Source organism: Phalacrocorax aristotelis, chromosome 18 (assembly GCF_949628215.1).
Source record: "Phalacrocorax aristotelis chromosome 18, bGulAri2.1, whole genome shotgun sequence".
NCBI classification, from domain to species: Eukaryota; Metazoa; Chordata; class Aves; order Suliformes; family Phalacrocoracidae; genus Phalacrocorax; species Phalacrocorax aristotelis.
Genome location: NC_134293.1, coordinates 13,148,584 through 13,161,694, shown reverse-complemented (window position 1 = coordinate 13,161,694; position 13,111 = coordinate 13,148,584). Strand labels below are relative to the sequence as shown.

The 13,111-nt window shown below is 56.3% G+C and overlaps 3 protein-coding genes across 5 annotated transcripts in view; 1 reads left to right on the top strand and 2 right to left on the bottom strand.

Moving 5' to 3' along the window:
* Window positions 1–2,632: 2,632 nt before the first annotated feature.
* On the bottom strand, window positions 2,633–4,025 carry DNAJC30 (DnaJ heat shock protein family (Hsp40) member C30). The gene has a single exon (XM_075113431.1). It carries the CDS (start codon window positions 3,933–3,935, stop codon window positions 3,297–3,299), a length of 639 nt encoding a protein of 212 aa, XP_074969532.1. The 5' UTR covers window positions 3,936–4,025; the 3' UTR covers window positions 2,633–3,296.
* BUD23 (BUD23 rRNA methyltransferase and ribosome maturation factor) lies at window positions 3,923–9,356 on the top strand. Of its 2 annotated transcripts, XM_075113429.1 has the most exons (13): window positions 3,923–4,080; window positions 4,169–4,206; window positions 4,484–4,579; window positions 4,779–4,861; window positions 4,959–5,055; window positions 5,834–5,930; window positions 6,286–6,336; window positions 6,933–7,018; window positions 7,232–7,277; window positions 7,593–7,651; window positions 8,730–8,819; window positions 8,968–9,054; window positions 9,149–9,356. In XM_075113429.1, the coding sequence occupies exons 1-12, from the start codon at window positions 4,033–4,035 to the stop codon at window positions 9,020–9,022; spliced, it is 846 nt and encodes a 281-aa protein (XP_074969530.1). In that variant the 5' UTR covers window positions 3,923–4,032; the 3' UTR covers window positions 9,023–9,054; window positions 9,149–9,356. The 2 variants fall into 2 exon arrangements, with proteins under 2 accessions (XP_074969530.1, XP_074969529.1); XM_075113428.1 differs by having other exon boundaries at window positions 8,968–9,356.
* A 312-nt stretch (window positions 9,357–9,668) lies between these two features.
* The window catches only part of STX1A (syntaxin 1A), a 102,903-nt gene continuing 99,460 nt past the window's right edge, over window positions 9,669–13,111 (bottom strand). Inside the window, exon 10 of one of the 2 annotated variants that reach the window (XM_075113426.1) lies at window positions 9,669–12,967. In XM_075113426.1, the coding sequence (XP_074969527.1) occupies window positions 12,890–12,967 (78 nt within the window). In that variant the 3' untranslated portion in view covers window positions 9,669–12,889. The remainder of the gene's footprint in view (window positions 12,968–13,111) is intronic. The other variant, XR_012663647.1, reaches the window with a different exon arrangement.

Below are 13,111 nucleotides of genomic sequence, written 5' to 3'. Positions count from 1 at the left end.
TAGCCACTGACACAGGAGAGGTAGAACATGGGGTTTAAATACAAAGTAGGTCTCTGTGCACCAAGCCTCACCCATCCTATCAGCACCACTTGTGCCCCGTTTCCTTTGCTTTTCCACTTTGACCTGATCCTGGTGGGCTTATACAGCTCACACAAGCCCCTGCTACCACATCACTGTTGTCACAGTTAGGCCCTGCTGTATTTCCCCTAACAGTTGTGCCACAGGCACCCCACATGACTGCGCTCACCTGGCTAAAGGAAAGCTGCAAGAAGTCCAGTTGCTCCTGGCACCTCTCCATCAAAGAAACAACTAGGGAAAGACAAGAATGAGACAACAGTATTGACACAGGAAAGACAAAGGCGTAGAAATCTGGTGTGCTGGGAGCTGGCAGTCCGTCTGTGCGTGTGGACTAGCTCCAGCCACTTTGTGCCTGAGCTCCTGAAATCCTTCCTGGAGCAGAGGAGCATTCAGGCCTGACCAGAGCGAAAGTGATGCTGGGGAGAAGTATACATTGTATCACCCCAAAAGTGACAGACTGCATGCTCCAAAGCATCCCTCCACACCCTGCATGCCATACTTCCCCTCCTCTGACCACACTCAGCAGCAAAGCTAAATGCTGCCTGCAGCATGTGGGCACAGAGAGCACAGAGGGTATATCACAAGCACACGGCAACCCCCATGTGTCAGGCAGCACAGAAAAGGTCTCCAGTAGGCAGGAGTGCAGTCCACGGTGGCAGAGGAAGGCCATCCTACCTATTCCCCACTGACTGCAGGCAGCATGCCCACCCTTCCCACCATGGCCTCACGGAAACAGGACTATATGAAACACCAGCCTGTCCCCTACCCTACATTTTCCAGCAAGTACAAGGAATATTTACCAACCAAGCCCAACAAAAGAAAATATGCCATTTAATCACCAGTTTATGGCTGGATACCTTTAATGTTCAAGACACATCATGGAGACCTGAGGAAGAAGAAGAACCAGTAACATGGACTGCGCAAACCTCCCACTGAAAGGCACGTGGATTAGCTCAGTTTTGGTGCCTGGGTACTTCACCCCCCAGTTTCAGACACAAGCACCAGACACGGAGCAGGAAAGTCAGCCCAAACGGCTTACTGCAGCAGCTCTTCCTTGTCCCAGTGTTAGAAGGCAGAGCAACGCAGGCAGCAGACCACCTAGCCTGTTCCTCCTGCTCCATGCCACACTGCACCAGACCCTCACTCTGCCAGGAAGCTGGCTCAGGGCTGGGTACAGAGCCGCCTGCAGGAACAGCCCACAGCCCCAGGCTCAGCCCTACATAGATTTAAAATCAATCCAGAGGACCCCTCATATTTGGCAGGGCTGCCCTAAAAACCTGCAAGACCATGGCTTGCACCAGGAACAGGAGGGGTGCCACATCAGGAACTAGAGGGTGCTCCCTGCTGCCCTCCACTTCCCATGGATATCCCTAGCTTTTCCAGCCTGGAAGAGAACATTTCCTGCCAAACTCTGCCAGAGAAGCCACCTCTGGTCTTTCAAGTGACTTGATTTATAGCATGAAAACGCACCAGCATGTGATACAGAGCCACAACTCTGGAGACCTTCACTCTGTAACCAATACCCTTGAACACCAGGCTGCTGCTCTCTGCATGCTGATATTTCAGCACACAGAGGGATGGACTGACAACCAGAGAGGATCATGGAAAGTTCCTCCCTGCCCCTGGGCTGAATTTGCTCCAAACACGCAGCAGTCTCTAGAGTCTGCAGCTGGAAGTGGTACAATGCTTTCTAGAAACGGCAGAAAGCTCTCCTTTACAGCATATACCCTGTACTGGTAGACGTTACACTCCCTGCCATGCTACTGCCTCAGGCTCAGATCAGTATCACAGACTTCACAGCTGGAAAACACAGGGCATTTGCTTTTAACATTTTTATGTTGGAAGAAAACATAATCCATGGTCACTGCAGTGAGAGGTGAGGGCTCGGCTCCTGCAGACTGCTGCCAACCAGGCCCAGCAAATCCAGTACACAGAAATGCAGATGAAGTCATTGGCATGCTCAGAGTTCAATACCATGAAGCTTTGCTCACTCCATGTAGTACCAGCATAGCACAGGTGAAACCTCCACCCAAGGAAAGACAGAAGCTCTGAGAGACACTGTCCTTAGCTCTTTAAACATTTCAATACTTAAACAGTCTCATGTGCAAATGATGCTTAGATACACGTAAAACACAAGTAATGCCACTCAGTGCTCAGATGTGTACCACGAAGGCCTGTGCAGGATGGCCTTGTGCAAGGCTCCTGGCAAGCTCTAGACAGGACAGGTGGTTCTGAACACAGAAGAGTTTTGGGCGGCACCTCCAGGTGATGTTGCATGCTGACTGGGACACAAGCCGCCACAGGCCCAGGTTTCATTCTTCCAGGCTGCTGAAGCTAAAACTTCCGTACTCGCCACACAGCAAGGCAAGCCCCGAACAGGGACAGACAAGGGCAATGACAGTTTGGAGACCAACACTCCTAAAATTCCCCAAAGATGTAGTAACAACAGGTGTGACAGCACAGAGGTGGCAGGTCTCAGATTAACAGAAAACCAGAGAGCCATAACTCAGCACCTGTGAGAACACTCCCCCCGAACACACACAGCACACAAACACCACTGACAACCATTTAATCTCTGCTGCAGCTTAGGACAGGCACGTGGTTCCCACCAAGGTCAAGCAGCAGTGCCAATGGAGGGAACACATCACAGTCCACAAATCAGAGTCCATGAACTGCATTTACCTGTCAGGCACTGTGTCTGCAAGGTCATATTGGCAAAGGGGACATGTTGCAGCCTGTCAAGCCCCTACACCATGTCTGCAAGGTGATGCTGGCAGCAGGGGCGTGTCGCATCCTGCACAGCAGAGCCCACATGTGGCACCCAGGGGTCATGTGTGCTGTCTGCAGGTCACACTTGTGGAGGTCACATCACAGCCATGTTCTGTGCCGGCCAGTTGCACTCCACGTCTGAAGGTCACAACAAGCAGAGGGGTCAGGTCACAGCCCACGGAGCAGAGCTCACACATCGAGTCCGCTGGCTGTGCGCTGTCTCTGAAGGTCACACTGGCAGAGGGGACATGTCTCAGCCTGAGGAGCAGAGCCCAAGCATGATGCCTGCTGGTCACACACTGTGCCTGAAGGTCACACCAGCACACGCACACGATGCCTGCCAACTGTGCGGGCGCAGGGGACACCCCAGCCAGCTGCCATGCCCACTGGTGACACTGCGTCCCGCCACAGCAGTGGAGCTTGGTGGATGCTCAGCTGAGGCCCCGCTGTCACTTGAGGCCGTAGAGGAGAGCAAAACCCAGCAAGAAGATGAGCCCGACCGAGAGGTCAGAGAGAAGCCGAAGGCGTCCCTGGGCCGCGACCTCCTCCCGGCGGAGGCGCAGCTGCTCCCGCCGCGCCCGCAACACCCGCTCCCGCTCCAGCTGCTCCCCGTAGTGTGCTCGGTAGAAGGCGTCGAAGTCGAAGGACGGCGGGACGGGCCCGCGGCGCGCGGCGGCGGGGGGCCGGGGTGGCGGCGGCGGGGGGGCGGGCGCGCGCCCGGAGGGCCGGGGGGCGTCGCGCAGGTCCTCAGCGCTGAGGAGGCCGCGGTCGTACCTGCGGCGCAGGGCGGCGCTGCCCAGCACCCGGTAGGCCTCGCTAACGGCCGCGAAGTGGGCGGCGGCGGCGGCGCTGCCGGCGTTGCGGTCGGGGTGGTAGCGGAACGACTGCTCGTAGTACGCCGTCTTGATCTGCGCCGCCGTCGCCGTGGCCGGGACCCCCAGCACTTCGTACAGGTCGCGGCACGGCCGAGAAGCTCCGCCGCCCACCGTCTGCGCGCCGCGGGACGACGCCAGGGCACAGCCGGGCCCCGGGGACCGCGGTGCAGCGGGCAGGAGGGCCCGGAGGCGGCCGAGCGCCCCCGGCACCATCGCGCCGCCTCAGCGCCCTCCCGCCGCCATCCTGGGCGCGGCGGGGTCCTCCGCGCGCGGCGCGGCGCGGCGCGGCGAAGTGACGTCACGCGACGGCATGGCGGGCAGCGGGCGTCGGCCCGAGCACCGTGGGCCGCCTGAGCTGGTGAGCGGCGGGCGGGAGAGCGGGAGGGCAAGCCGGGCTGCTCCCGGGGACCCTGCGCCTCACCGCGTCCGCCTCTCTCTCGTTGCAGTTCTACGATGAGGCCGAGGCGCGGAAGTACACGCAGAAGTACGGTGGCGTGATCGCTCTGGGGCTGCCGGGCCGCGCGGGTGGGGAGCGGAGGGGAGGGATCCTGCCGCGAGGCGGAGGCGGGCAGCGGGGGGGGACCCGCCGGGGGTGGCGGGGAGGCGGCCCCGCCGTGTGGCAGCGGTGGAGTCCCATCGTGGGGCCGGGGGATAACCCCGCCTGTGGCGGCGGCGACGGGAGTGTGAGATCCTGCCGTGAGGCGGGGGCGCCGCGCCGCAGCGTTGCCGCCTGCTGCCCGTGCCCTGGCCGTGCCTTGCAGCTCCCGGGTGGTGGAGATCCAGTCGCAGATGTCGGAGCGGGCTGTGGAGCTGCTGGGACTGCCCGAGGACCGGCCGTGCCTTCTCCTGGACGTGGGGTGAGCAGGGCCCTGCCCGGTGTCTTGGGGCCGGGCGGGTGCCCCGGGGGCGAGGGGTACCCAGGCCCCACGGCACCGGCGTCTGTCTGTTGCGAGCTGAAGGAGAGGGAGGGATGGGCTGCTGTAGCATTGCGGCTGGCTGGGGTCACCCTCACATCGAGCCCACAATCCCTGCGCTTTCCCCTGTTTCTCTCTTCAGCTGTGGCTCCGGGCTGAGTGGGGATTACATCTCCGACGAGGGTCACTACTGGATTGGCATGGACATCAGCCCTGCTATGCTGGGTGAGCAGGCTCTCCTCCCCTGCCACCCTTGCCTCACCTCAGAGGTGGCCCCCAAAGGCGTGAGCTGGTTGTCTGAGCCATGCTCTGTTCTGTGCAGATGTAGCTGTGGAGAGAGAGGTGGAAGGAGACCTTCTCCTTGCAGATGTAGGTTACGGCATTCCCTTCAGGCCTGGCATGTTTGATGGCTGCATCAGGTGAGTTTGTGTACATAAGTGAGTTCTCGTGATACTCAACATAACCGTACTGTCTGTACAGCACACACGGTCTGCGTATGGTGCATAAGAGATGAGTATGACATAACTGGGACAAGCTGCTGAGACTCTGGATGGTAGAAACAGCTTCCAACAGCTGTTTCCCAAGTGATGCTTTGTTCGGTTTGGGTTTTTTTTTTTTTTTGCTTTTTTCTTTTGTGCTGGTGAGGTAGGAAGTTTATTGAAGTAAATAAAATTGGGGATAATGTCAGGAGGGAGACCTGCTCTGAGGAGGAGACAGAAAATATGTCTATACATGCTTAGCTGCAATGTCAGTCCCTGGATCAAAGGTTTGATGGTTGTTTTGGGGATGAAGGCCTAGGTGAAGGGGACAGAAACACTTTTCTGCTTAGAGAATACCTCAGAAAGGTGCTCAGAAGGAGCAGGAGCTGTCCGTTGCTGATCTGAACACCCTGTTTCGGACTGCTCATTGGCAAAACCTGCATGGCCATGCAAGGGCCACAGCTAAGCACTTGAATTGTTTGAGCACCTGGGCTAAAGTAGATGCTTGGTGATTCTTTTGTGCGTGAGTAACTACTGCGCCTTCTTGGGTTTTGGCATAGTGAATCTCCAGAGGGGTTTGTGTAACTGCAAAACGGAAGGCAAAGCTACATGGAGAAAATGCACATGCTTAGCGCTGGAAATAAGCTCAAAGGGAGGTGATCAGCTCTGTGAAAGAATTAATGGCTCAGTGTCCCGTGGGACTTGTTTTCTTTCTCAGTATTTCCGCAGTCCAGTGGCTTTGTAATGCTGATAAGAAATCACACAGTCCTCCAAAACGCCTTTATCGATTCTTCTCAACTCTTTATACTGCCTTGGTAAGTGTCATGCTCTCCCAGTCAGGCCTCTGCCTACTTTTACATCCTTGCTGGTGCATTTTAGCAAGGTATTTTAACTCATGTATTTTAAGTAAACACTGCTCTGAGACAGAGGACTGGCAGGAGCACCCATTTGCTATCTCCTTGCCTGCCTGCATGGTGTCTCATGCTTCTCTGATCCCTGCTGTTATTCTGGTGCCTTGCTGTGCTGTGGAGGGAGCTGGCTTTGCAGTCTGAACAGCTCTCCTGGGAGAGTTCTCCAGGGCAGTGGGCACTAGTGCCTGGGCTAGGAATTGGATGACTAGAGGAGTTGCCTGCATCAAGACAGGTTTGTGACCAACTTTATTTCTTGTAGGCCCAAGGATCCCGAGCTGTCCTGCAGCTGTACCCCGAGAACTCAGAGCAGGTACAGGACATCAGTCAGTGGGGAAGAGGTACAGGCAGTGCAGGCAGAGTAGTAGTGTACTGTTTGGGGCTCTGAATGCGTCATGTTTCTCCACATCACGTCTGTGTCTCTGTCCTTCCCGCCATCTGTAAAGCTCTTCAAGAGCCCCCAAAATAACAATAAGGAGAATGTCCTACACAATTTCTTTTGCTTCACAGATTGTCTTGGGCTGAGCCTTAAAATCAAAGAAATTGGCAGGACACTATCTGAATCTGCTGTCCTGGATTTTCTCCTGCGTGACTGGGTTTGAAGACCGGCCTGTAGTCATCAGCACTATACTGTAACACCCCAGGGCTGGAAAATCCAGCCCGGTGTTCCTGTCCTAGAGAGTCTGCAGTACCAATTAACCCAGGCTAGACTGAGGAGCAGGGAGAACCAAATAAAGGCAGTGGACTGGTGTCTGGATGGTACTGCAGAACCGGGAGCTTGGTGTGGAGTTTAACAGGAGCAGGAACCACCCACCTTTGGCATGCGCAGTTAGCTGTGGTTGAACCCAGAGGTCTCTTGGGCATTGCTGGTGGGTAACCACTAAATAACTTTTGCATGTGCTTTTCCAGCTGGAGCTCATCACAGCCCAAGCCATGAGAGCTGGCTTTACTGGTGGAATGGTGGTAGATTACCCCAACAGCGCCAAAGCCAAGAAGTGAGTCCTGTGTCTCTGTGTATGTGTGTGTTTGGGGTGAGTCCTGGGTTTAGCAGTGATTTTTTTTTTCCCAAGCTGTTCTCTGTTCTCCTATGATACAGTCCTGGACAAAGGTTACAGCTTAGATTTGTTATAAACAATCTCAGTCTTGCTTGGGGGCTGGGAATCGCATGCTGAATCCCAGCTTCATGCTCCTTATTCTTGTTCTTTCAGGTTCTTCCTTTGTCTCTTTGTTGGGACATCTGGCACATTACCGAAGGTGAGGAGCTCTGCAAGGCAGCAGAGTTGCCTTCCTGGCTGCTGAGTGATGTGGAAGAGCTTTGGGTGAGGGAAAGTCACAAAGTGGGAGCGAGGCAGCTCCGCACATGCAGATGTGACTTCATTGGCTGTCAGCCTCACCAAGCCCTGCTCTCCCCGAGAACTGGTTTCTTTGCCACCAATTTCTGGAAGACCAGTTTGTTCCTGCTCCAGTCCTCCTCCTTGCAGAGCCCTGGGTTCCTCTTAATTTGGATGGCATGACTGTTAGCTCTGTCTGCTCCAGAGGAGAGCAAAACTTTCCAATTTTGCTTTTCAGGGCCTTGGTACTGAGTGCGCTGATGAAGAGATACACCAGGCAAAGTTCACCAATGAGAGGTACCATGTGTGGGGTGAAGCTGCAAGTCCTTCCCCAGCAAGCAGTGTGGGTAGTATAAGGGCTGGGTTTTGCTGACTGAGGACTACAGCACTGCCATGTGAGAAGTGACTGAAGGGAAGTGACTGAAGGGAAGGGACTGTGGGCACTGCTTTATCTTATCAAAGGGCTCCAGTCATAAGGAAGCAAACGCGTTACTTTGGAGGGCTTTGCTGTGGTGTCGTGGGGCTGTTGTTGACACCTACCCTAGAGCTGCAGCTGAGTATTGTTTGACGTGTGCTTTCTGTCTGGCACTTGGCTCTCCAGCTTAGCGCTGTAGCATAGGCCAGTGGTGAGGGGAGGCAGAATGTTTACATTGCTGGTGATGCCAAGCATGGCTGTTTTGTTGGGGAGGCTGCTGGTGCCTGAAGCCTGGTGTTTGTTTCTTATGCTGTCAAATTCTTTGCTTAGCTCTGCTTATCTGTGGCCTGGGGGTTTCTCCTGCTGGCCACGTCTCCTCCCGTGGTAGTGGTGCAGGGAAGAGCCCCTCTTGCAGCCAGTGGGAGAGACAGAGAATAAAAAACAGAGGAAAGTCGTCATGGCTGCCAGGAGCCTGTGGCTGCCACGTTTTCCTGCCTCTTACACTGCTGTTCTTTGCTCACTCAGTCCAGAGGGTACCTGGTCTTGGAGGGCAATAGCAGAACAGGCAACTTTTTGGGAAATCAGAGGCTTTGTCTGGAGTAGAACAGGCAAGAGGAAGGTGGTTGTGCTTAAGCCTGTATTCCTCCAAGATCCTAGCATGCTGCTAGTGTGTCAGACATGACACAGGGGAATGCTGGCCTGCTGCAGCCTGTGGAGGGTACGTATCCCTTGGCTCGGAGCTGGAGCTGAAAGCAGCCTCCTCCCCCAGTGTGTCTGGAGTTGGACTGTTTGGCTACCTCCCCAAGTTCTGGCTGAGCCTCTTTCATCCCAGGGGTGGTGGGAAGGTACTCGCTGGTTTTATGAGGCACAGGGCATGCCCAGTTCTGGGTGGCAATCCTCCAGGGCAGAAAACTGCCCCCACCTCAGTTCTTCTTCAGCTGCTGTCTACTTTTTCTGTAGGATACGGTTCAGAAATGCCAAGGGTAAGTCTGTGAAGAAAAGCAAGGACTGGATCCTTGAGAAGAAGGAGCGTAGACGACGACAGGGCAAGTAAGTTCAGCTGGGTCCTGCCTCAGCTGAGGCTGACTGTGCTGGTCTGGCCTGCTGTCACCTGTTCAAACTCCTACCACAAACCCGCTTCCCTTCCCGTCCCAGAATGACCTATGGATTCTGCTTAGTTGCTCTCTTTTCTCCACAGGGAAGTGCGAGCTGACACAAAATACACAGGTCGAAAGCGCCGCCCTCGCTTCTGATTTGCTCTGGACTCTGCTGGCTTGGAAAGATGGTGTGTTGGTCTCTTCAGTGAGCCTCCTGTGGATGGCACAGATGGGCACCCCAGGCCTGGGACTTGCTGGGACAGGTCATTGTGGCTCTTGCAGGTGTAAACTGGCTCAGGTGCTGCCCAACAGCCAACTGCAAAGCTTCCAGCCCTGTTTTTTGGGTGAAGGTAGAGTGGCAGTGCTCCTGGCCACTTGGTGACTGCGGTGCCATTGCTTATCTTCCTGAGAGTGAAGTGAGCCACCTGGAGCTCCAGGTGAGCCAGAACATTATATCCAGCCTCCTCACTAAACAGTCAACGAGTCAGAAGTGTTGCTGGTCTCCTGTGTCCTGCCCCACATGCAGGGGAGTACTGAGGTGGGAATGTGGCACCTAGTTCCATATCACCTTCCCCTCTGCCCACAGGCAGGGAGTCAGGCAGTATACAGGTGTGTGTCCTGTGAGGGCCAGTCTTCCTCCTGGCAGAAGCATTATTGCTGTGGCTATTGCTCCTGTGCGCACTTTGCATCAGGCCTACCCTGTATGCTTTAGTGCTCCCAGGGTGCTGGGGTTCTCCATACTCCCAGCTCTTGCTCCCCATTACCTCCTCCCTTCCCCTGAAAGAGCGGTGTCAGCCAGAGCTTTACAGTTACAAATGTTTATTCTACATAAAAATTCCACAAAATGGGAAGCTGTTTTGCACCCAAAGCTTTGGGAGAATAAAGGGAGGCTAGCAGGGAGGGAAGGGGTGAAGGAGAGAAGAGGCAACATACAGTGTCATCCAGCCCAGTGAGACAGAGCAAGCCAGGGTCAAAATCCACATAGAAAACAAGGACACTTAGCTCACAGTACAGCAACAGTACAACTCCACAGGGGGCTCAGAAAGCCTTCAGGTACATTAATTACAAAAAAAAACCCAATCCCCAGTTTGAGTGCAAGCTGTGCGTGCCCCATACGGCTCGTGGAATACTGCATCAACACACTCCCAGTGCTAGGAGGGTAGGTGGCACTTGGAACAGAGGTGGTGTAACCCAAAGGACAAGCAGTCTGAGGTTGGGGGCTGGAAAGAAAAAGTGAAATGTCTCCCCAAAGCACAACTGCACTATTGGTGATTTGGTCTGTACATGCAATGACGGGTAGGTAAAAAGGAACTGAACGGGGCTTCCCGTAGTGCAGGAGTAATTATTGCACCAAAACACCCTCCCCTCACAGCGAGTACAGTGTGAGCCTGCCTGTGGGGTGGTGATGGCAGCCTGCTCCTCTGCCTCCCTCGTGTCAGAGCCTGGGGCCATAGCCACCTGCAGGATCCCAGCAATGTGCCAGTGGCAGAGTTGCCGACTTGCCACATCTGGCTCCTGCTGCTGGGGGGCTGCTGGCAGCGGTGGTACCAATAAGGACAGAGCAAGTGCCAGAATCCCCCCAGTGCTGTTCCTGGCCTCATGCCTTGATGGGACTGGGCCACAGCCCTGATGTCATGTGAGCTTGTGCCGCAAAAGCTGCTACTTGGAAGAAAAAAAAAGTCACCTTGTGCTAGCAGTGGGCATTGCTGCAGGGTGAGAGCCTGAGGAACTTTTTTGCTTGCCTGCCCAGGAGCAGCTCTGCCAGCAGTGTTATTGCTTCCCAGAGGAGGGGGCTCAGCACTCTTGCTGGCTCAGCATAGCAGAGCGCAGACTGGTGGCAGGGGGCTCCACAGGGATGGGAGCAGCCCAGTTCCCTTTCCTGTAGCCAGACACATCCCCACAGAGTAAGGACCCTGCTCAGACCGGCCTCCTGCCCTGGAGGGAAACTCCAGAGCCAGCTTGCCCCTGCTTGCAGGGGTTGCAGTGCCCCAAGCCCTTTTGCACACCCAGGTTGCAGTGCTGTAGCTCACGTCAGTTGTTGAGGGACTGTGAAAGAAGGAGATGCAGTCTTGGATGTTCCCATGGCCACATCCAATGGGGGCTTGGGCTGGACCCAGGCTGGACACACTTCCTAAGGGTGGCTGAATGCAACCAGTGGCTGTATTATGGGTCCTCACGTAACAGTGGCAGGGAAGGAGCCGTATGTGGGTTGCTCCTGGGCAGGGCTGCACCTGGGGAAGGTAGCCCTGTCTTGGCTACAGCCTGCTGTCTTTCACCCTGCACCCACAAGCACCACATATGCAGCCAGTGCCTGTGCTGTAGCAGAGTGGAGGAGCGCAGGGTTGATGCAGCCCTGCCCTCACCCCGCTCAGAGTGGTGAGGTGACATGCTACCTGCAGCTGGAGTACTTGCTGCAGTCAAGTGCCCTTTTTCTGCTACCAGCAGCTGGGCTCATGTCTAGCCCCTATCGCAGTGTGTGGCTGTGAGCTTGACCTCAGGTGCCTACCCTGCTTTGGGCTCCTCTGTAATGCTTTGGCATGTGCATGGGCCAGCTGGAGCCCTGGAGTCTCCCAAGGAATGTCCCCTGTCCCCAGCCCAAGGAAAAGGGACAGTAGCAACACAGGGCCTGTCTGAGCTGCCAGCAGGCTCAGGCCACCCCACAGTGGCTGCATCCGTGTAGTGCGTGTGGCAGAGGGTACAGGGGCACCAAGGTGCTCCCACAGCACCCCACTGAGTACGGGTGCCTTATTGGATGGCCCATGGGATGAGCAAGCAGAAGGGCACTGTGCCAGGAAGAGGTGGCAGGGGCAGGAGGATGCCAAGAGGTGGCAGAGATGGAAGGGGTAGTCAGGCATTGCCCTGCTCAGATGGTAGAATAGACGAGGATGAAGGCTGCTGCTGCTAGCTTGCAGGGGGGTAGATGCAACTAGGGCTGCTCCTGCAACCACAGCCGGAGAAAGCCCAACTGCGTCCAACCCCCAGCTATGGGTGCCTATGTGGAGAAATGAGGCTGGAAGCAGCCCTCCTCCCAGGCAAGCACTGCCAGGGGCTGCGGGCATCAGAGCCAGCTCCAAACCCCAATGGCCAGAGCCCAGGCCTGGGGGTCGTGGGAGCCAGGGCCACTGTATACTGGAGCTGAAGACAGAACAATGAGGCTCTGGTGCAGGGCAAGCAGCCAGTGGAACATGCTGGCCTTAAAGTACTTGTGCCCTCCTGCCCCGCTGGGCCAGCACCAGGGTGCAGCACAGGTCCTCACATGGCCTGTCCTCATCCCCAAGCAAGAGTGATAGCCCCAGGCAGCAGCTCCTCATCCCACACTGCTCCATCAGGCACCCACAACCAGCAAGCGGCACACCTAGCCCCTGGCACCCACACCATGGCGAGGGCTTGCCTAGGGAGGGGGCAGCCCTGCCATCGGCAGAGCAGCAGGGATGAGGCCCCGCAGCCGGGCACAGCCACGGGACGGGAAGGCATGGCCTGGCAGAGCGCACCCCTGGGGAAGGGCCTGGTGAGAGAAGCAGCCCAAGGAAGGGTGTTTGCAAGCACAGACGCAGCTGACAGACATGAGTGCTCTGGCTGGAGGTGATGGGGAAGCTGGGGAAGGTTGACTGGGCACTGTGCTCCTGAGGACCCCTGACACCGTTCACCAGTCCCTCCTTGTCCTCGGCTGTCTCTAACACAGACTGCCCAGCACAGGAGGAGCAGCAGCACCCAAGGGCACCTCTATCCCCACCTGGTCCCAGCCAGGACCCTGGAGCAGTGGAGCAGTGATGAGAGCTCAGGTTCCCCCTAAGGTTCCCCTTGACCCATCACCGTCCCCCGCACCCTGCCTGTGCCACAGGGCCGGCGCTCCCTCCACACAGACGCACCCGCACCGCACACACAGTGTCACAAACAACCATGCATTAGAAACTGAAATGCTGCTGGGAGGCTCCAGGGCTGCGTGGTTTGCTCCAGCATGGCTGTGGCCCCATGGCACACGCGGCTCCATCCATTGCACACAAACAGTCCCGTGGGGTGAGTCTAGCCGAAAATCCCACCAAAGGTGGAGGCAATGACGATACCCAGGATCACACAGCAGATTATGATCATGATCTTCTTCTGCTCAGGTGTCCCAGCACCAGCAGGGAGAGAGGGGAGAGGAGACAGTGAGTGTTGGGGGCAGGCTGGCCCTGAGAGCTGGGAGGTGTCATCTGCCCTGTTTGCCCGTGATGAGTGCTGAGCAGCACTGTGGGAGCCAGAGGG